The following is a 22,165-nucleotide window of genomic DNA, read 5'->3' on the forward strand; positions in this document are numbered from 1 at the left end:
GAATTTCTCACCATATTCTGAGGTTCCACAGGACCATTATTTACTGTGCGTCTCTGGAATTCCCTTACCTAGTCCCAAGGACTGAGGAAGGGTGAGGTGAGTCTCTAATCTCCTTTCTTATATAAACCTTCAGAGCAGAGGAATTAAAAGATATACACCTCAGACATAGGAGAAAGCAGCCCCTCCTTTCTTTCACCAGAACCTCACATCCAAGGAGATCCCTCAAGAGACTTCTGGGAAGAGAAGAGTTTCCCAGAGCAGAAGTATGACCATCAATCCTGATCAGAATGGAGCAAAGGGGCCAAGAAAGAAATTACCCCACACCATTGAGTCAGTCACACAAGTTGCCAAGCCCCTTCTCAGTGACCCCAGTTCCTATTTCTCTTATCCAATCTCTCTTCCAGGGCTCCTTCACACTGCCTTCCACCCTGAGAGCCCCTAAGCCTCACCCCTCTCATCCAGTACCCCAAAGCCCAGCCTTTTCCTTATCTCTCCTTCATCCATTTTCCACTTGCTCAAAGTCCTTCATCTCCTTCAGAATCCTCCAAGTTCCTGCCACCCTCATCTACTCCTCACATCCCTACCCCCAGACAGGCCCTAATCCTAATAAGTCCTGTCCTAGCCAGGAGAGCAGGCTGTTGGCCCTGCTGGGTTAAACCCTTTGACCCCTCAGCGATGCAGAGGTTCTTGAACTGGGTGTTGCCAGTCTCCTATAGCCGGTTCCTGAGGCGCCGGCCAGGCGAGTTTCCTGTCACTGCTTTCCTGCTGGGAGCAGGCATTGGTGGGCTCCTTACTATAGGTGAGTGTGGAAGCAGAAAGTCAGGGGTGGGAAAGGCTATGCCAGGTATGGGACCCATCTTTTGGCCTTTGGCTTAACCCTGTGCCCCTAGGGTTCTTTCAGCTCCTGGTGAACCCCATGAACATCTATGAAGATCAGAAGATAATGATGCTGTACAGTTTGGTGGGTGAGTGTAGGACAAAGGCCAGGAGTACTCTAGAGATCTGTGGAATACAGCTTAGTCCTGCATACCCGAGAAGTCTGAATTTGTCTTTTCTGTACCTAGGCATCTCTGGTGGCCTCAGCCTTGTCCTGGGCTTTGTGAGGAGAACCAGAGGGAAGATCCCCTCCTCCCGCCCCCCCCCCCGCCCCCCCAGTCTGAGAAGAAAGACATGTGTCTTTAATGGTAAGGATGTCCTTACCATTAAGAGATTTCTCAGTCTGAAGGGCTCCCCATTGCTCACATTATATAACCCAAACTTTCATAATTCCCATATCTCCTGGCCTCCTCCTTGGCCTTGTTTCCTGTTTCTCCTGAGAAATCACTGATTTACTCAACATTTATTGAGCACCTGCTGATGTTCATCTGTGAACAAGGTTGACAAGCACCCAACTCTTTTAGAATTTATGTTCCACTGGAGACAGTTAAAAAATAAGTAAACAAGAATATCTGATGGGATCAAATGTTATGAAATAAGTAAAATAGGGAAATGTGATAGAAAGGGACTGTGAGCTACCTTGGCTTGAGTAATCAGGGAAGGTTTCTCAGAGGTGCCACTGAATGGAGACTTTGTACCAGTAAGTGTTGAACTGCAAGGACAGACAACCAACCTACAAGTGTTTTAACAATGTTAGTTGTTGTTGTTAACTGCCATGGAGTCAGTTATGACTTATAGCAACCTTATGAACAACAGAGTGAGACACTGCCTAGTTCTGCCCCATCCTCACAATTGTCATGTTTAAGTCCATTGTTGTAGCCACTGTTTCAATCTATTTCATTAAGGGTCTTCTCTTTTTCTCTGATTCTACACTTTGCCAGGCATGAAGTCTTTCTACAGGAACTGGTCCCTCCTGACAACATATCCAAAATTATAAGAGACAAGGTCTTGCCATCCTCATTTCTAAGGAGGACTCTGGTTGTACTTCCTCCAAGACAGGTGTATTTGTTCTTCTGGCAACCCATGGTATTTTCAATATTCTTTTCCAACACCGTAATTCAAATGCATCGATTTTTCTACTGTCTTCCTTATGCATTGTCCAACTTTCACACGCAAAGTGATTGAAAATACCATGACTTGGGTCAGGCACACCTTAGTCCTCAAAAGTGACATCTTTGTTTTTTAACACTTTAAAGAAGTGTTATGCAACAGATTTGCCTAATGCAAGACATCATTTGATTTCTTTACTGCTGCTTCCATGAGTGTTAATTGTAGATCCAAGCAAATTGAAGTCTTTGACAATTCCAATCTTTTCTCCATTTATCATGATGTTATTTATTGTTCCCGTGATGAGGATTTTCATTTTATTTAAATTGAGGTATAATCCATACTGAAGACTGTAGTCTTGATCTTAATCAGTATTTCAAGTCCTCTTCACTTCCAGCAAGCAAGGATGTGTCATTTGGATATCTCACGTTGTTAATGAGTCTTCATCCAATCCTGATGTCATGTTCTTCTTCTTAAAATACAGTTTCTCGAATTATTTGCTCAGCATACAGCCTGAATAAATATGGTAAAAGGATACATGCCTGGCGTACACCTTTCCTGATTTTAAAACATTCAGTATCCCCTTGTTCTGTCTGAATGACTATTCTTGGTCTATATACAGGTTCCTCATGAGCACCATTAAGTGTTCTGGAATTCCCGTTCTTTGCAATGTTATCCATAGTTTGTTATGGTCCACACAGTCGAATGCCTTTGCATAGTCAATAAAGCACAAGTAAACATCTTTCTGGCATTCTCTGCTTTCAGTCAAGATGCATCTGATGTCAACAGTGATAGCCCTAGTTCCACCTCCTTTTATGAATCTGGCTTGAATTTCTGGCAGCTCCCTGTTGATGTATTGCTATAACAGTTTTTTAATTACCTTCAGCAAAACTTTACTTGCATGTGATATTAATGATATTATTTGATGATTTCTGGATTCCAGTGGGTCATCTTTCTTTAGAATGGGCACAAATTCAGATCTCTTCCAATAGGTTGGTCAAGTAACTGTCTTCCAAATTTCTTGGTATAAATGAGTGAGTGCCTTCAGTTCTGCATCAGTTTATTGAAACATTTCAACTGGTATTCCATCAGTTCCTGGAGGCTTTTTTTCACCAAGGTCTTCAGTACAGCTTGGGACTTCTTCCTTCAGTACCACTGGTTCTTGATCATATGCTACTTCTTGAAATGGTTGAACATTGACCAATTCTTTTTGGTACTGTGGCCACCTTCTTTTGATGCTTCCTGCGTCATTCAATATTTTGTCCATATTGTTGTTGTTAGGTTTCATGGAGTCAGTTCCAACTCATAGTGATCTTATTTACAACAGAAGGAAACACTGCCCAGTCCTGCACTATCCTCACAATTGTAATGCTTAAGCCCATTGTTGCTGCACTGTGTGAATCTATTTTGTTCAGCGTCTTCCTTTTTTCACTGACTCTACACTTTGCCAAGCATGATGTTTTCTCCGGGGACTGGTCCCTCCTAACATGTCCAAGCTATGAGAGGCAAAGTCTCACCATTTTTGCTTCTAAAGATCATTCTGGCTGTACTTCTTCAAGACAGATTTTGCTGGTCTTCTGGCAGTCCCTGGTAATTTCAATATTATTTGCCAACACCATAATTCAAATGTATCGATTTTTCTACTGTCTTCATTATTCATTGTTCAGCTTTTATATGCATATGAGGCAACTGAAAATACCATGGCTTAGGTCAGGCCCTTAGCCATCAAAATGACCTCTTTGCTTTGTAACTCTTTAAGGAGGTCTTTTGAAGTACATTTGCCTAATGCAGCACAACATTTAATTTCTTCACTGCAGCTTCCATGAGTATTGATAGTGGATACAAGCAAAATGAAGTCTTTGACAACTTTAATCTTCTCTCTGTTTATTATTTACTGGTCCAGTGATGAGGAGTCTTGTTTTCTTCATACTGAGGTACAGTCCATTTTGAAGGCTGTAGTCTTTGATCTTCATCAGTATTTCAAGTCTTCTTCACTTCCAGAAATCAAGGTTGTATCATCTGCATATCTCAAGTTGTTAATGAATCTTCCTCCAATCCTGATGCCATATTCTTCTTTATATAATTACAACTTCTCAAATTATTTATTCAGCATACAGATTGATTAAGTGTGATGAAAGGATACAATCCTAATTTTAAACCATTCCGTATCCCCTTGTTCTGTTTGAACAACTGCCTCTTGGTCTATGTACAGGTTCCTCATGGGCACAATTAAGTGTTCTGGAATTCCCATTCTTTGCAATGTTATCCTTAGTTTGTTATGATCCACACAGTCGAATGCCTTTGCATAGTCAATAAAGCACAAGTAAACATCTTTCTGGTATTCTCTGATTTTAGCCAAGATTCACCTGACGTCAGCAATGATATCCCTTGTTCCACCTCCTCTGCTGAATCTGGTCTGGCTTGAATTTCTGACAGCTCCTTGTCAATGTACTACTGCAGCCGGCTTTGAATTATCTTCAGCAAAAGCATACTGGCATGTGATATTAATATTGTTTGATGATTTCTGCATTAGGTCTCCTTTCTTTAGAATAGGCACAGATATGGATCTCTTCCAAAAGATTGTTCAGGTAGCTATCTTCCAATTTTCTTAGTATAGTGCCTTCAGTGCTGTGTCAGTTTGTTGAAACATTTTAAGTGGTATTCCCTCAATCCTGGAGTCTTGTTTTTTTGCCAATGCCTTCAGTGCAACTTGGACTTTTTCCCTCCATGCTATTGGTTCTTGATCATATGCTACCTCTTGAAACGGATGAACTTTGTTTTAACCAATTTTTTTTGTTACAGTGACTCTGTGTATTCCTCCCACCTTCTTTTGACGTTTCCTGCATCATTCAATATTTTGCCCATAGAATCCTTCATATTGCAACCTGAGGTTTGACTTTTTTATTCAGTTCTTTCAGCTTGAGGAATGCTGAGTGTGTTTTTACTTTTGGTTTTTAACTCCAGGTCTTTGAACATATCATTATAATATTTTACTTTGTCTCTTCAAGCTGTCCTTTGAAATTTTCTGTTTAGCTCTTTTACTTCATCACTGCTTATAGTCAGTCTTCCAGAGCAAGTTTCAGTTTCTTTTGACATCTGTTTTAGTCTTTTCTTTTTTTCTTGTCTGTTTAATGACCTTTTGCTGTCTTCATGTATGGTGTTCTTAATGCTATCCCACAACTCCTCTGGTTTTCCGCCATTAGCGTCTGATGCATCAAAACTATTCTTGAGATAGTCTCTAAATTCGGTTGGGATATACTGAAGGTGGTATTTTGGCTTTTGTGGACTTCTTTTCTTCAGCTTCAGCTTGAACTTGCATTTGAGCAATTAATGGTCTATTCCACAGTTGGGCCCTAGCCTTGTTTTGGCTGATGATATTGAACTTCTCCATCATCTCTTCCCACAGAGGTAGTCAATTTGATTCCTATATATTCCATTTAGTGAGGTCCACCTATATAGTTGTTGCTTATGCTGTTGAAAAAAGGTATTTGCTATGAAGTTACTGGTCTTACAAAATTCTATCATGTGATCTCCAGCATCATTTTTATCATCAAGACAGTATTTTCCAACTAGTGATTCTTCCTCTTTGTTCTTAGCTTTCAAATTGCAATCATCAATAATTATCAGAGCATCCTGATTGCATGTTTGATCAATTTCAGACTGAAGAAGTTGGTTGTTGTTGTTATTAAGTGTCATTGAGTCAGTTCCAGCTTATAGCAACCCTGTATAGGGTTTCCAAGGAGCAGCTGATGAGCTTGAACCGCCAACCTTGTGGTTCAAACCGACTATGCAGTACAGTGCCTTAACCCACAGTACTTTTTAATCCTCTTTGGCTTTAACTGTTGGTGCATAAATTTGAATAACATTCATATTGACTGGTCTTCCTTATAAGCGTATGAATATTATCCTGTCACAGACAGCATTGTACTTCAAAGTTAGATCTTGTAATAATCTTTTTGAAGATGAACATAGATGCCATTTCTCTTCGATTTGCAGTTCCTGGCATAGTAAACCATATTTTTATTTCATTTAACAGAAAGTTTATTACTTCATTTAACAGAAAGTGTCAAGGTAGGGAAATTTTTGAGGCCTAGATTATTCAGCAGCTCAATAACCCCCCCACCAAGAACCCAGGTTGCTTCTATCTTTTCTCTCTGCCATCTTCAGTCTGTCAGCCACTCTTCTTCAGGTCACAAAATAGCTGCAGCAACTTCAAGCATTATCACACAACAATATCAAAAGACCAGAAAGTAGAAAGAGCGTCTATTCTTCATCTTTCTTCCTTTCTCCTTCTTTCAGCTGTGGTAAAAAAACAAAAAACATACACACAAACGTAGCAAAACATTTGCCATTTCAACATTTTTTACATGTACAATTCAGTGACATTATGTTCATTGTGTGATGCAACCCTTACCATCATGTCTATATATAAGAGCAAAGAAAATGTCCATAAAAAGATGGATACTGTATGACCTCGCTTACAAATATATACGAACCAAATATGATTAGTGGTTACCAGGAGGGAGGAGAAAGGGGAGTTTTTGCTTAGAGGACCTTGCTGTATGTTAATGGTGGTAGAATAATTTAGAAAAAAAATAGTATTTTTGTTGTGCATATTTTTTACCATTAACAACAACAACAAAAAAAGATTAAGGGAACTTTCCCAGAATCCCCCCACAAACTTCCCCTCATTGGGCAGACTTGCAACATATGCCCTTGCCTAAACCTATCCCAGGCAAGGAGAGTGGAATTAGCATTGTTGCCCATTTATTGAATGGATTAACGTCTATGGGAGACCAGCAGGAAATGATTGTCTCTGACCACTGTATTCAAACATGCTTTCCTACTGATGACCTTTTAGTCAGACTCTTAGCTCTCCAGCTATTTTTGTTTAGAATTGCTTCAGTAATTATTACTTATTTTTAGGGATTACAAAATTCAATCCACTTTACCTCAAATTTCCAATCTCACATCCATTCCTTAGCATATTTTTTCCTCTCTCCCTGCAGCCCCCAGCTCAGGTTTGATCTCAGAATTGAGGTCCTGCAGTAGAGAAGAGGCATAGCCTGGTCGTTCACTTTTTCCTCCACTTCCTTCCCCTTCTGGTTTTTCTGATGTCAGAACAGGGCATTAGAAGAATTAGAGGAAAAAGGACAAAGCCTTCAGTCACCAATGCTGTTATAATTCCACTACTGGTATCCTCTGTGTGGCAGGCACCCACATTCTTGATCATATGCTACCTCTTGAAAAGCATGGGCCCATGTTTGTCTCTTTAGAAGCTCTGTGTGCACCTCTGTCTGTCTATTAAGGAAGGCAGCTCTCTTTAGCTGACCTCCTTAGCTCCTGCAGGCCACCCACAACCTCTTACTTTGGGATCAAATCCCCCAGAGGGCTGTCCTCTTCCATGAAGAACCTCTCAAGTGGCTCCAGGCCTGCTGCCTTCCACACTGTCCATTTATCCCACAGGAAATGCACACATCCATGCTCACCAAACCAGGAAAACAGGGCCCCTTGAGGCTGCCCTCTCTTGCCATCACAGGCTGCTTTTAGAGTTCCCCAGCTGAGAAACAGGTTCTGGTCTCCAAGTCTGAACTTTGAATTGCCCCTGGGCTCCTGCTAAGCTCTTCCATGAAGTGCCTCCCTGAAGGGGTCGTGAAAAATTCTTATTCTTTTTCAGCTCAGGAGTCCAGTCTAGGAATGAAGAGCAAGTTTCTTCTTCCTGAAGCACAATTCTCTGACATGGCAGTCCCCTTGGAGCCCCTCACTTGGTGTGAGGAAAGGAACACTTGTCCTTCCCCCTAGCTTCCTATTCCAACAGCTTCTCTCTACTTTCCCAAACTGGATTTCTGGTCTTCACTTATGTGGATTGGAGTCCCAGTGTGGTGCTGTAGGATAAGCTCTCAACTACAAGGTCAGTTTGAATCACAATGACCAGGCTTCAAACTCACCAGCCACTCCTCTGTAAACCCTATACAGGGTTGCTATGAGTCAGAACTGACTCTATGGCTCTTAACAACTTAGGTAAACTGGTTGGGGTAGAGGGGTGGGAGATTAGCTTTGCTTTATTTGTAAACCCAGAGAGTATACCCACAGCTCCCAGGGACACGGTCTAGAATATAGGGTATCTGTTGTTGTTAAGTGCTGTCAATTTGGTTCCAATGCATAGATACCCTTGTTGTTGTTAACCCAAAGAGTAGCTGGTAGGTTTGAGTCACAGACCTTGTGATTAGCAGCTCAGTGCTTATCCTACAGCGTCACACCAGGACTACACAGGTATCTGTTGTTATTAGTAAGTGCTGTCAAGTGGGTTCTGACTCCTAGGTCCCTGAATAGGGTTTTCTAGAAGGAGTTGGTGGGTTTGAACCACTGACTTTGTGATTTAAACCGACTTTGCTGTCCAGCGCTTATCTTACAGTGCCCCACCAGAACTCTGATAGGTATCTAAGTATCAACTATTGTCCTCAGCTTGAGTCTTTGACTAAAAGACCAAGGCCATAGGACACTCCTTTTCAATGTCCTTTTATACCATGATTGGGTTAAGCAGATCTAGATTTACCCCCCAGGGCCAGGGCAAGACCAGACCATTGCCCTTGAACAAAACCCAAGTTGTGTTAGCAAGGAGGAAGACTGAAAAATCTGTTGGGTGGCACCAGACAGGGTTTGCAACAAACCTGTATGACTAGGTAGAGCCAGCCATGTGAAGAATAGGAGGAGGAGGAGTGCTCCTGGCAAGGGGAACAGCTGAGGCAAAGACCTGAGAGGAGGAATCAGCTCGGCATGTTCAAGGAACAGCAAGAGGCCTATGTAGGTGAATGTGGTAGGCAAAGGGCAGAGAACATGAGATCATTTTAGCAGGTGGGTTAGGTTCTGAGGGTCTGTCTTTGTTGTTGTTAAGTGCTGTCGAGTCAGTTCCTACTCATAGTCACCCTGTAGTGGGTTTCTGAGGCTATAAGTCTTTGTGGGAGCAGAAAGCATCATCTTTCTCCCATGGAGTGGGCTCAAACCATCCAACTTGTGGTTCTCAAGTTCTACACCAACTTGTGTACCTATTCTACAAAGTCACTAGATCCCCCGAGGGTCTATGTTGTTGTTGTTGTTAAGTGCTGGTGAGTCAGTTCTATCTCATAGCAACCTTGTATAGGATTTCCGAGGAGTGGTTGGTGGGTTTGAACCACCGACCTTGTGGTTAGCAGTCCAGTGCTTATCCTACAGCGCCACCCTAGGACTCTGAGAGTCTATGTTGTTATTTGAGTCGACTCCAACTCATAGAGACCCTGTATAGAGTTCCTGAGGAGCAGCTGGTGGGTTTGAACCTTGCAGTTCGAAGTCCAGTGCTGATCTTACAGTGCCACACCAGGAGTCCACAGACCATGATAATTAGGGAAGTAGGATTTTATCCTAATATGGTAGGAAGTCAGGAGTGTTAGTGTGGTGCTGTGGCACTTAACAACAACAACAATGGTAGGAAGTCATTGGATGGTTTTAATCCGGGAAGGGACATGATCTGATTTATGTTTTGACAAGCTCGCTTTGGCTGCTGTATGAAAATTGAAGTATAAGGTGGACAGGAGAGGAAGTAGGGGGACTAGTTAGGAGGCTATGGTCCAAATGAGAGATGATGGGCTCTACGAGTCGGTGGCAATATGGAGGGAAGTGTAAGGTTTGAGATTTGCATTAGCCACCATTGAGCAAACACACCATCAACACAGGAATCTTCTAGGTTCCCTGACCAACTTACGTTGTTCCTTCAGCCTGGAATGCCATCTGCTCCTCCTAACAACACTTACTCATCTCCCAGGCCCAGCTGACACATCATCTCCTTTGTCCAGCCTTCCCAGCCCCACCCCTCCCTGAAGAAATGCCCACTCCCTCCTTGGCTCTTTATAAGCACCTCCCTTGTGCACTTAGCACATCGTACTGTAGTCATTTGTTTACTCATCTGTCTCTCTCCCTGGATTATGAGCTTCTAGGAGCTCACTGTCTCCTTGCAGCGACCACAGGGAGACACATGTGAAACTGCTAAAATATACCAGGTGGTACATAATTAAGAGAGAACATGGTAGCTCTGTAGGATAAGCACTGGGCTTATCCACCACGAGGTCGGCAATTCGAGTCCACCAGCCACTCTGTGGGAGAGAGATGAGGCTTTCTGCTCCTGCCAAGATTTACAGCCTTGGAAACACTATACTGTGAGTTGTGAGTTGAAACTGGCTCAATGGTACTTAACAACAACAACAGCATGATTAAGGGCTAACATTGTTGTTAACTGTCATTGATTTGTTCCCAACTCATAGTGACCCTATATAGGGTTTCCTAGGAGTGACTAGTGAGCTTGAACCGCTGACCTTGCGGTTCAAACTAACCTTGTAGTTCAGAGCATTAACCTACAGCACCACACCAGGACTCCAAGGGCTAACATGTGGGACAGAGATTGTTCGTGTCAGAGCACAGGGTACGTCGAGATGGTCTCTGGCCTTTCTTCTGACTGCTCTGAGCACCAGTACCTGTTTCTGGAATTTTCCTTTTGCTCTCTCTGCACTCTCAGAACCTGGGGTAAGTGTGAACTCAGCATCACAAAGTGTTGGTCTCCTTCCCTAACACACATGCTCATAGAAGCATACAAAGTCAACCATTCACTGGACTTCAATCTCTAGTCATCTCTGCCATTACCTGCCAGAGGCTGGCACATAGTTGAATTATATAATGGCTGTTGAATGAATCAATGATGAATAAATAAATGATGGGCCTAGAAGGTGTGTTGTTAATTGCCGTCAAGTTAGTTCCAACCCCCTGTATAGTGTTTCTGAGGCGCAGCTGGTGGATTTGAACTGCCAACCTTGCGGTTCAAACTGACCTTGCAGTCCAGGTCTAGTGCTTATCCTATAGCACCACACCAGGACTCCAGAAAGTCTATTGTTGTTGCTGTTAAGTGCTGTTGAGTCAATTCTGAGAGTTTCCAAGGAGCAGCTGGTGAGTTTGAACCACCAACCTTGTGGTTCAAACCAACCATGCAGTCCAGTGCTTTATCTCACAGTGCCACACCAGGACTCCAAGAAGGTCTACAGTCTGTGTAAACAGGGACAAGGGCAGGAGGGTGGTTCCAGAAGGAATTGTGTTAGGTGGGGTCTCTGATAGACATGGTGGGTGAGGCAGCTTCCTCACTTGCCATGCCCCCTCCTGGGCTCTCCTGACAGGCTTAGGGGCCATAGGATGGGGGACCTCCCCTCACATCCGCTGTGCCAGCCTCCTGATAATACCCAAGATGCTGGGCAAAGAGGGCAGGCTCTTTGTGCTGGGATACGCCATGGCCGCTATCTATGAAGGTGAGTGCATGTCCCTGGGTGCTGGATAGTTGGCATTGCAGAAGTGACCCTGGGTGGGCCATTCACTGGGAACCAGGCTTGGTGAAGGTGAAAGGTAGGATGCAGAGCCTAGGTTCTTATCCTAGCAGCTTCAACCTGCTATAATCCCCTGAGAGAATTCCTCTTCCCTCTGGGCCTCCCTCCTTTGCACCGGTGAAAAAACCAGGAGTTGAATTAGATGACCAGACACAGGTTTTTCAGCCCCATCATTGTTCAGTTCTAGTAGGTGGTCACTCCAGAGCAGGAGCTGGGGGAGGGCTTCACAAAGTAATGGCTCCAGGGGGAGGCAATCCACCAGGGCCTCTTCCCACAGGGCCAGTGACCAACCTGCGTTACAACCTCAACGAAGTGATAGCATCGCTAGGCTGTACTGTGGAGCTGCAAATCAACAACACCCGAGCGGCCTGGCGTACCTCCACAGCCCCCCTGCGGGCATTGTTCAATGACCTGCTGGTCAGGAGCCCCCATGGGCAGGGCCTCCGATCCCTCTCCCTGGGGGTCAAGTTGACTTGAACTGAGGAGTTAAGATCCTAGATCTACAGTTTCCCAATGGGGCATTTTTTCAGGCCTGTCCCCAAACATTGCAGAAGGTGCCCTGTCCCTGGACACTAAATGCCGGGAGAGCCCCCAGTCATTGAGACAACCTGCAATTTTCCAAACACATTTCCAAACACCTGACTGGACAGCATTCTGGGCAGCTGAACTAGAATATCAGGAAATTTAGGTCTTTGGCCTTGAGGCATTCCAGAGGAACTTAAAGACCAGGGCATTAAGGAATTGAGTGTTGGAGGGCTGGAGATAGGGAGTATGGGAGAGTTGGGGGGGGATGGGACCAGGGGCTTGGGAATTGGAGGCACTGAGATGGCATAGTGGTGTGAGAAATTAGTGATAAGGGGTAGGTAAGTCTAAGGATCTGGTCTAAGGGTCTGGGGAACCGATGGCCAGCAAGGATCTGGGATAGGAGGCCTGAGGAGGAGCCAGCAGACTCTGAATTGGATAGAACAGAGGCATGGAGCATTAAATGAGATAGCTGGGGAGAGAGAAAGACTCCCAAGGACTAAGAACAACGGGGAATTTGAGGCTAGGGATTGTGTCTCAAAGCCTAGACTCTCTCTAGGCCTGGGGTAGGAGTCCAAAGCTTGACTGTGGGGAGGACAGGCTACCAGAATGGAACTTCCAGAACAAACTACAAAGCTCACCCATCTCTCTCTCACCAACCCCAGGAGAGCAAAGACTCGTTGGAAGTTGAGACTTTTAACATCTCCAACTCCTTTGAGGACCTGGATGCCCAGGTGAAGAGTGAGGCTGGCTTCTATCCAGAGGATGCCATAGACTCAAAGGAGACAGCCAAATTCATGAAGATCCGCCAGGTCCCAGTCTCCCGATATTCACTCTCCACACAGAAGATGTTTGAGATGAAGACCAAGCTGCGTTGCTCCTGTGAGGGGTGTTCCTTGGGGGAGTGGAGGGAAGGAAGACTGTGTACCTGGGACTTCAGGTCAAGGTATGGGGACCTTAAACATCCCTTTTCCCTTCCTGCAGATGTGGTGAACAAGGCCATGTTCAGCTGCCAACGCTGGTTTGACAGAAAGCATGAGCAATGTATGCAACGCATCTGGGTCCCACTCCTCAACCACCTGCTCTGCCTCCCCATGAAGTTCAAGTTCCTCTGTAGCATCACCAAGGGTGGGGAGCACCAGGGTTGGGGTAGTTGGGTCATTGGAGACAGTGGGTAGTTATACACCAGGAAAGCAACCAAACAGAGGGTTTGGATTCTTTGAAGACACCCTCACTCTCAGAGTCCAGCTCCTCCATTGACTTTTGTGACCCAGAGTAAGTTAAAGCCAAGCTCTGAACTTCATCTCTCCATTTGAAAGATGTGCATAATTGTAGCACTTACATTATTAGGGGATTTTGAGGATTTAAGAGAATAGTTCATGTGAAGCAGGTAACAGAGCTGGCACGCAGAGAAATTGCGCTACAAATGCTGTCTATCATTAGTATTTGTTATGGTTATGGACAAGTACAAACATTGGGAAATTAGGCCTCGGTCCTTGGAGGAAGAATCCAAGGACAGCAGAGATGGGGGAGAATCGGTGCAGAGAAACAAAAGCACAGAATGTAGAGAGAGACTCACAGGAGGAGGAAGCAGGTTAGTTGGGTCAGGTGTGATAGCCAGGTCGGAAGGCCCCTGACCTGGCTCTACTGCCCACTAGTAATGGAAGTCTGGTGTCGTAACCGCATCCCAGTGGAAGGCAACTTTGGACAGACCTACGACTCCCTCAACCAGTCTGTTCATACACTGACTGGGGAATTTTCAGCCAATATTAACCTAAAGGTAAGGGCTGGGGGCATGTAGGGAAAGTAAGGAGTGGGAAGAGGCCATTGGGGAATAGAGCAGGAACTGAGGCAAAGCAAAACAGGTGACAGGAAACAGGTGACTGGTGTGAGGGAGAGGGGCAAGGAGGGAGTAGTACTGAAGTCAGTGTTGGTGTTGGGAGAAGGACGGTGCTGAGAGGGAAGACTGTGTGGATTTGGCTTTGGTACAAAATGGTCAGCCAGGTACAGATAGTATCAGCTGATACAGGTGGAGGGGAACAAGACTGTGTCAAGGAGGGTGGTAAGCAGAAAGAGGTGACAATTCCTGAAGACAAGGAAGATCAAAGTGATGTGAGCTGAACTCCATGAAGAGGCTAGGTCTGGGCCTGGTGGGCGGCACAGGCTGAGTTTGCCCCTGTGCTGCACCTCCACCAGCAAGAGAAGCAGGCTGGAGTGCTGGGCCTCAACACCAGCTGGGAGCACGTGAGCACGGAGACTCGGAACTATGTGCGCACACAGGAGGCCCGGCTGGAGTGGACCTTGGGGCTGTTTCAGGTGCTGCTCTCCTGCACCTTCCTGCTGGTCTTATATGCGTAAGCCATGAGTCCCCCACCCCAGCAGTCCCTGCTCCCTTCCTGCCCAGAGGAAAGCTCCCAGAATGAAACTGTAGAGCCCACTCGTACTCAGAATCCAAATGTGTGCTTTAAAATGTGGCCTTTTTATTAAGTGGGGGTCATTGTTTACACAAAATTAATAAGAAAATGTGAACATTTTGTAAAAAGAAATGTTATCCAAGTTTCTGCCACCTTGAAAAGGCAGCAGTCTTCATGTATCTACCTCCCTCTAGCTTTTATCCCAACGCTGACTTTTTTTTTTCACATTTAGCTTTGACTTTTGATTTTTTTTCTTGCCCTTCATATTCCCCTTGGCTCTGACTTTGTGCCATTTTTATCGTTCAACTTTGCTTTCATTTTCTCCCGCCTGCTGCGTTGGCAGCGACTTTCTCTTCGTTTGGACCAAAGTCCTCAACCCCACCCAGTATGCGTCCAGCTGGGCTGCCCTAGTCCTTGCTCTCAAACCCCTGCTGACCTCTGGACCCTCTACCTCCTGTCTCCACCCCAGATGTCTGAGCTGGGTAGGGACTCTTGCTTTGTCGGATCTCATTAGTGGGGTCTGGAGTAAATGCCAGTTATGTGTGTATGTAGGAGGATAAAGATGAATGAGTCCTAGACCTGCCCTCAAGAAGCTCATGGTCTAGTTGGGGAGGCAAGAGCAAACAAACAAACAAAATACTAGTTGCTATCAAGTCAATTCTGACTCATGGAGTGCACTCCATAGGGTTTTCAAGGCTGTGTCACCTTTTAGAAGAGATCACCAGGCCTTTCTTATGAGGTACCTTTTAGTAGGTTCAAACTCCCAACCTGCTGGTTAGTAGTCAAGTGCTCAACTGTTTTTGCCACCCATGGTACTGGAAGCAAGAGCGTCCCCTCAAAACAGAAAGGCTCAAGGACCATACTATGAGTTGGCTATGGAGACAGGTGTGAGCCGAGGAGGGGCTTCCAGGATCAGTGCTCCTGGAAGGGGTGTAGCTGGGCTACCAAAGACTGCAATGGGGAGCCATGGTCAGGAATAGGAAAGGAGTTCGCTTAGGCACAGATCCTGGCATCTGTCGAGTGTAGAGGGCAGAGCCTGGGGTGCAAGACTGGGCTGAAGAGGTCACATCCAGAACAGTTCAGGAGAGCCTGAACTGGGGTGGTCACAGGATGAATTGGGGCAGGTGGGAGACAGGAAGGCCAGGCTTGGTCAGAGGTTAGGGAGCCTGGGTGTGGTGGGGTGTGGCAAGAAGGTGGCCTGAGATATAGGGAGGAAGAGGAAAGGTGTGGCAGGTCTCAGAGTCAGTCAGCTTGGGAAGGGAATAAAGGAGGCACTGAGTCAAAAGTCACTTCCAGGCTTTCAGCCTCCAGGCCACATACTGAAGAACCAGAGCTGGCCAGTGGGTGGGGCCAGGGTTCAGGAGGCCCAGGGGGAACAGGAGTAGGTCTCTCCACAAGGGGGCACTCACAGTCTATGTTTGCATTTATAGTTAGTTCTCTCTGAAAGGCAAAGATGTATTTTACTGGGTCCCAGAACCAATAGCTTTGGAAGTTGAATTTCACAGCTTACATAGTGTATTTCATGTACTTTTACAGTTCTAAACACACTTCCAACAATTGACATTTATTCTCTAGGAAACCGAAGCATTATGTCAAGACTTCGGGAGATACTTAGAAGACAGCTACACACACACACACACACACACACACACACACACACACACACACAAAACACTGTAGTGCTCAAGGGAAGCCAGGGATGAGCAGAGATCTATCAGAAGAGAGGGGAATTTGTGGCTGGGGATGAGTTTTGCTAGGTGTCACCTCCAGAAGAAATTTTGCAGTCTCAGCTGAAAGTAGGGACTCAAGAGGTGAATGTGGGAGTCCCAATGGGCTAGGTGATTCCTACAACTTTGACAGGTTGTCCCGTGCTGTGCCTTTGCTCCTGCTCTTTCCTCTGCTTGATGTTCACCCTGTAAGGCCCATACCTGTGAAGGTTTCCCCTACCTCACACACACACCCTCAGCACTTATTCCCAACCCCAGACAGGTTGGCCACACCCTCCTCTGAGCTCTCATCAAGCTTTCACTCTCCCCTAGGATGGCTTCTTAGTTGTGCAGGTGTGTGACTTCCACTAGACTACGCTGCTGGAGGGCAACTTTCTCACTATCCCTCCTCCAGGGCACAGTGCCTAGGCCCTAAATGGTGCTTAGTGATGATCATTGGCTAGTCATTGAGTGACTGACCTTGGAAGCCCCTCCTCATGTACCATGGTTGAGGGTGGATGGAAGACAACCTGAGGGAGGAGATGGAGACATCTTTGTCCACCCATACACAGGTCATTCTCCTACATGGACAACTATAACCAGGACATTCGCTTTGACAACATCTACATCAGCACCTACTTCTGTCAGATCGATGAACGTAGGAAGACGCTAGTGAGTGGGCACAGCCTGCCCCAGAGTACCCTGCTACATGGCCTGTGTGGGCTTCATGCTTCACGAGGGCAGAGGAAAGAGGCAGAGAGCTATTGGGTTCCTCATTGTGTGAACATTTTTTTTTTCCAGGGCAAACGAACTTTGCTGCCGCTCCGCAAAGCTGAGGAGAAAACGGTCATCTTTCCCTGCAAGCCCCTGATCCAGGCCTCAGAAATGAAAAATGTGGTGAGGATGGCATATGGGGAGGGCAAAAGGCATCAGAGTACCCCAGGTAGCAGGCAGTGCTCCTCAGTCCCACCTCACCTGTTGCTTGAGCAGGTAAGGGAGCTCCTGGAGTCGGTGCCTGTTCTGCTGCTATATCTGGTACTGTGTGGACTGGACTGGACTCTCTACTCCATCTTCAACACCATCCGCCACCACTCCTTCCTGCAGTACTCCTTCCGCAGTGAGCACATCCCCCACTCTTGTCCAAGTCAGCCCCCAAAAGAAACCCCCCGACACACAAATCACAACCCCTGTGCACTCACCTCACCCCAGTTCTCCCAATTTTGTCTCCTCTCTGCTGCATCTGCTCCCCTTCTCTCACTCAGCTCCTAGACTCAACTCCTTAGAGTTAAATCTCAACATGACAGCTGTTGCTACATCTACAACAGGGAGGGATTAGGTTCCTTGAATGATAGAAAGTCCAGTGCAGTTGAGGAGGATTTCTTTGCCTGAACCCCTCTCCTACACTCAGCCCCCATCCTGTCTCACCAGTTTAACCTCAACTTTTTCTGGATCCCCCTCACCTATGACTACACTCCTGACCTCAGGCAGTCATAAACTGGAGGTGAAGGTGGAAGGAGACTCTATGCTTGCCCGGCTTCTTCGGAAAACCATTGGGGCCCTGAATACCTCCTCAGAGACTGCAGTGGAATCCAACAACATGCGTAAGTGATGCCAGAAGTCTGGATTAGGGCTGAGATATGGGTCAGGGCATGGGGGTGAGTAGAGGTCAAAAGAGTCCAAGGTAAATAGTTGGGAGACTGGGCTTGAGTGTGGAGAGATGAACATCAGTGGGCGTGGGTTGGGTAAATCAGAGGGCTGGCAAGCTTGAAGAGTGGAAGATGACCCCTTGGGTCAGAATAGTCTGGGTGCTGGAGCCAGGGGTCAGAAGATTGGGGTTCTGGTCTTCTGGTGCAGTACTGCCCAGTAGGACTTTCTGTCATAATACTTATGTGCTAGATCTGCACCACGTTAAGCAAATAGCCTCATGTACCTTGTTGTTGTTAGGTGCCATCGAGTTGGTACTGACTCATAGCAACCCTGTGCACAACAGACCCTATACCTGGCCCTGCACCAACCTCACAAACATGTGCCTAGTGACTATCACAGCTGGAGGGTGAAGGGCAGGCCCAAGAGTGGATTACCCAATAAGTAAGCCTGGGCATTCTTGTGTTTACTTACTAATCTGTAGTAAGCAATTTCACATGGGTTTCACCACATCTTTAATCAAAGATGGGAAATTAAACCCATGCGAAACTGCTCAATACAAATAAACCCTTGCTTACCTTGATTCCTGGGTACTCTGTCCCTGTCAGGTATTATAAGTTTGAAAAAAGGCTTTGATTTTGTAGGAAGTTACTGTGGGGCTGGAGGAGAGATATGCTAGCCATACCTAGAAGTAGAATCTTTGATATGTGTTCTTTTTAAAAAAGTATAATTGTGTACTACAGATTTCTAAGTAAGCACAAGTAAGTCTGTGCTTACCTTGATTGCTGGGTAACCTGACACTGGGCAGGCAGGAGGACAGCAGGGAAATCAGAAGCCAAACCTCCACATCTCACTCAGGCGGGAAGTCTATATGGATTGCCCTGTCTGCCCTGTCTGTGGACTGGCCCTGACCAGATCCCTAACAGGCCTGCTTCCCACTCCCAGCCTGCCTGCCCCAACCGGAGAGCATGGCTGCGAAGGACTACTTCAGGACTGCACTACCGATCGGCCTGCTAGTGTGTCTCTGCCTGCTCCAGGCTTTTGGCTACCGGCTACGTAGGGTCATCGCAGCCTTCTACTTCCCCAAGGTGTGCCGCTTCTCAGACCTCTCCACCCCTACACACACACACACACACACACACACCAACACCCAACTCCCTATCAACGCCATCCTCGGGGAGTGTCCTTTTCTCTGTACTGTCAACTATCATTGATCCCCTTTTCCTTGTCTTCAGCGAGAGAAGAAGCGGATCTTGTTCTTCTACAATGACCTACTGAGGAAGAGAGCAGCTTTCACCAAGCTAAGGAGGGCCACCATTGTGAGGAGGGCCCAAGAACAGAGGGCTCCAGTAAGTCCAGACCTTTGCTCTTGCAGCTCCCAGTCAACCTAGAGAGTTTTAGGAGAGGGGACATCTCCTTTTAGTTCACTTAACACTCAGTAGAGGTCCCAGGCCTATTCAAGGTCAGTGAGCTTTGATGTGATGCAAGCTAAGGGGTCCTGGTCATCCAGTCCCAGGAGGCCATGATTATGTTCCTGTCTGTACTCTACGACCTAGCCTAGCCGGATATACTCATCAGACCACTGGGCAGCAGGCAGACAAGAAGAATCAGGCTGATTCAGTCTGGTCAGAGGACAACAAAAGGGACTCCAGAAATAATAGACCACAGGTGCTCAAAGAGGGCTCAGAGCAGTTCAGAGGAGGTGGAAAGAGAGCAAGGTGGACTGGAGATCAGGAAAGCTCAATATACAAACTAAGAGCAAAAGAGTTGAAAAGTCAGGTTCCTTCTAGTCCACACTTCTTCAATTAGACTGAGGTTCTCACTGGACCTCAGTTTCTTGCTCTGAAGAATGAGTAGGTTGGACAGATCTGCCAAGCCTGCTCATTAGAGAGCAGTATGTGTGTCAGGCTTTGGCATCAGAGAACCTGGGTTAGAATACTGGTTCCTCTCCTTTGTACAATGATAGCTATGTGACCTTGCATGTTATTTAACTTTTGTACCTTGGTTTTCCCCTTCTGTATAATGGAGTTAAGTACTCCATCTGGTTGTTGCAAGGAGTTCATATATATTAAGGAGTCTCACAATACTGGTGTGTAGCAAGTATTATTTGTGTGTTTGTTGTTACTGTGTGACCTTGGGCAAGTGTCCAGTTCTTCAAGTATCAGTTTTCTCATCTGATAGAGATGATGATAATAATATCTGTCTTAAATGAGTATTGTTTGTATTGAGTTTATTTCGTTACAGTTCTTAGCACACAGGGCCCAACAGTGTGAACAGAACAATGAATGGCAGCCATTCTTATTTAATACACCCTAACAAAACTCCTAAGAGTGAGAGACTGTGTTTTGTTCACCTTTTGCTTTGGTGCTTAGATCTTAAAAATCCTCATCAGTACACTGTAGGGCAGGAATAAATGTATAATGAAAAAAACCAAACATGTTATGACCCGGTTCTGAAATGAGCTGCATTTTCATAGACAGATGGAAATGTGAAGGACGTTCATTTCAGGATGAGGGAAAAGGAAGTGCAAAGACTCAAAGACCAAAAGGAATGGCAAAAGCCAGGGATAGTCTAGGAAGAAAATGACACAGAAGAGGCAGCATTTAAAGAGGAATGTTGGTTGGTTGGTTATGTGCCGTGGAGTTGGTTCCGACCCATAACAACCCTGTACACGGTTTCCGAGGCTGTAAATCTTTTACAGGAGCAGAAAGTCTCATTTTTCTCTGGTGGAACAGCTGGTAGTTTCGAACTGCTGACCTTGTGGTTTGCTGGGTGGAACAAAAGGAATTCCTGAGCAGTGCAAAGGATTAAGTGCTCAGTTACTAACTGAAAGGTTGGTGGTTTGAAGCCACCTAGGAGTGCCTCGGAAGAAAGACCACAAACTGAAAACCCAGTGGAGTGCTGTTCAACTCTACACACGTGGGTGCCTGACAGGAATCAGAATCCACTAGTAGCAATTGGTTGTTGTTTTAAGGTGGAAGAGGCTAGAAGGGAACCAGATTATGGATGGCTCTAAAGGCCAAACCCAGGAGTTCTGCCTCTGCTTTTGTCTGCCAAGGCAGTCCCCTTCCCCCCCCCCCCCAAACAAGTTTCTGGGACAAAAGAATGAATGACTAGATAAGGTAGAAAAGAATGGAACCAAGGCAGTCCCCTTCCCACCACCCCCCCCCCCCCAAACAAGTTTCTGGGACAAAAGAATGAATGACTAGATAAGGTAGAAAAGAATGTCTGGGTGATGGGGGCTGGGGGAACATAATGACCCAAGCTTGTGATTGAAATCAGTGTACCTGGGTCTAATCCATTGGATTGTTTACTAGCTGCTTGCCCTTTGAGAAAGTCATTTAATCTTTTTGAGATTCACCTTTCCCATCTGTAAAGTGGGGTTAACAATAGTGATAATCTTATCTGGCCTACTCATTTCTCAACCTGACGGTGAGAACCACGTAAGATTGATTTATAGGAAAGTGTAAATGATAGTTGTTGCTGGAAGAGTCCGGAGGAGACTGCATCCTCCCCACTCTCCCACGTGAACAGAGTTGAAGAGGGGACACTATAGAACCCTTGTCCTTACAGCCCTTCCCCGTCAGGGGGTCTTCTTTTATCACCCTAGTCTTCTCCAACATGTGGGTACTGTCATGCCTTGAGATTTCTGTAAAGGAGCGCTGTCCAAACCGCCTAGCATCTCTTAACTGGTTTGCTCCCCAACGGATCTAAGACCTCCTCTCTTCCCAACAGCGCCACCACTTGGTTGACATCTTGTACCGCCGCTGCCCCCTCCTGCGCCACTGGCTGCGTCGGCGATGTGTGGTGTGCTTAGCACTTGAGACGCCCGAGTCCCACGTGTGCTCAACGCCGGGCTGCGAGACCGTGTACTGTCAGTCGTGTTGGGTCGACATGCGGCAGCAATGCCCAGTCTGCACACCCCGTGAGGAGCTCTCTTCCTCCGACTTCAGCGACAGTAACGACGATGCTACCTACGCAGAGTGAAGGGGCATGCCGCCCACTCTTCTAGCCTGCTCCTTTCTGTTTAATAAAAACCTTTGTACACTCCTGCTGTCAACGCTTCGGGGGTCCAGGGTGAGCCAGAAGCCGCCTTAGCCGGTAGTTGAGAGAGCTGGCCAGCCTGATGCCCAAGGAGCAGGGTTGCGGAGGTGAAGCTGGGGAGCAGCAAAGCTACTAGGGAGGGGCTAGGACCTGGGGACGGATGGGGCATGAGTGACGCCCAAGCCAGTCGGACCGGGCCTCGGCTTGGAATCCCGGTTCTCACCCTGCGTAGTTGCCGAAGGATTAGTGGCTGAGCAGCACAGCGCAGGAGGAGCCCGCCTTGTGCAAGGAATCGTAGTTAGGAATTCAGCGTGGTGGGGGCGGGGCCTAGACGGGGCGGAGCCTGACACCAGGTCCGGCAGGAGGGGGTTGGGGCGGGGCCTGAGGGTTGCGCTGTGGCACGGGGTGAGCCCAGCAGACCCGGCAGCCACAGCCACCGCTCTGCAACGCGCTG

The 22,165-nt window shown here is 46.5% G+C and overlaps 1 protein-coding gene across 1 annotated transcript; it reads left to right on the forward strand.

Annotated features, from left to right (window-relative positions):
* Positions 1 to 265: 265 nt before the first annotated feature.
* Positions 266 to 21,654, forward strand: DCST1 (DC-STAMP domain containing 1). The gene is made up of 16 exons (XM_006861726.1): positions 266 to 362; positions 674 to 799; positions 891 to 965; positions 11,178 to 11,306; positions 11,659 to 11,798; positions 12,569 to 12,785; positions 12,888 to 13,031; positions 13,562 to 13,683; positions 14,100 to 14,257; positions 16,596 to 16,695; positions 16,825 to 16,920; positions 17,014 to 17,140; positions 17,508 to 17,624; positions 18,613 to 18,755; positions 18,903 to 19,016; positions 21,403 to 21,654. Exons 1-16 carry the CDS (start codon positions 266 to 268, stop codon positions 21,652 to 21,654), a joined length of 2,157 nt encoding a protein of 718 aa, XP_006861788.1.
* The last annotated feature ends 511 nt before the right edge of the window (positions 21,655 to 22,165 follow it).

Source organism: Chrysochloris asiatica, unplaced genomic scaffold, assembly GCF_000296735.1.
Source record: "Chrysochloris asiatica unplaced genomic scaffold, ChrAsi1.0 scaffold00042, whole genome shotgun sequence".
Taxonomy (NCBI): Eukaryota; Metazoa; Chordata; class Mammalia; order Afrosoricida; family Chrysochloridae; genus Chrysochloris; species Chrysochloris asiatica.

Coding starts and splice junctions, on each gene's coding strand:
- DCST1 (XM_006861726.1), top strand. CDS start 266: ATGACCATCAATCCTGATCAGAATGGAGCAAAGGGGCCAAGAAAGAAA. Junction 13,032..13,561: donor CCTCTGTAGCATCACCAAGG/GTGGGGAGCACC, acceptor ACTGCCCACTAG/TAATGGAAGTCTGGTGTCGT. Junction 19,017..21,402: donor CCCAAGAACAGAGGGCTCCA/GTAAGTCCAGAC, acceptor TCTTCCCAACAG/CGCCACCACTTGGTTGACAT.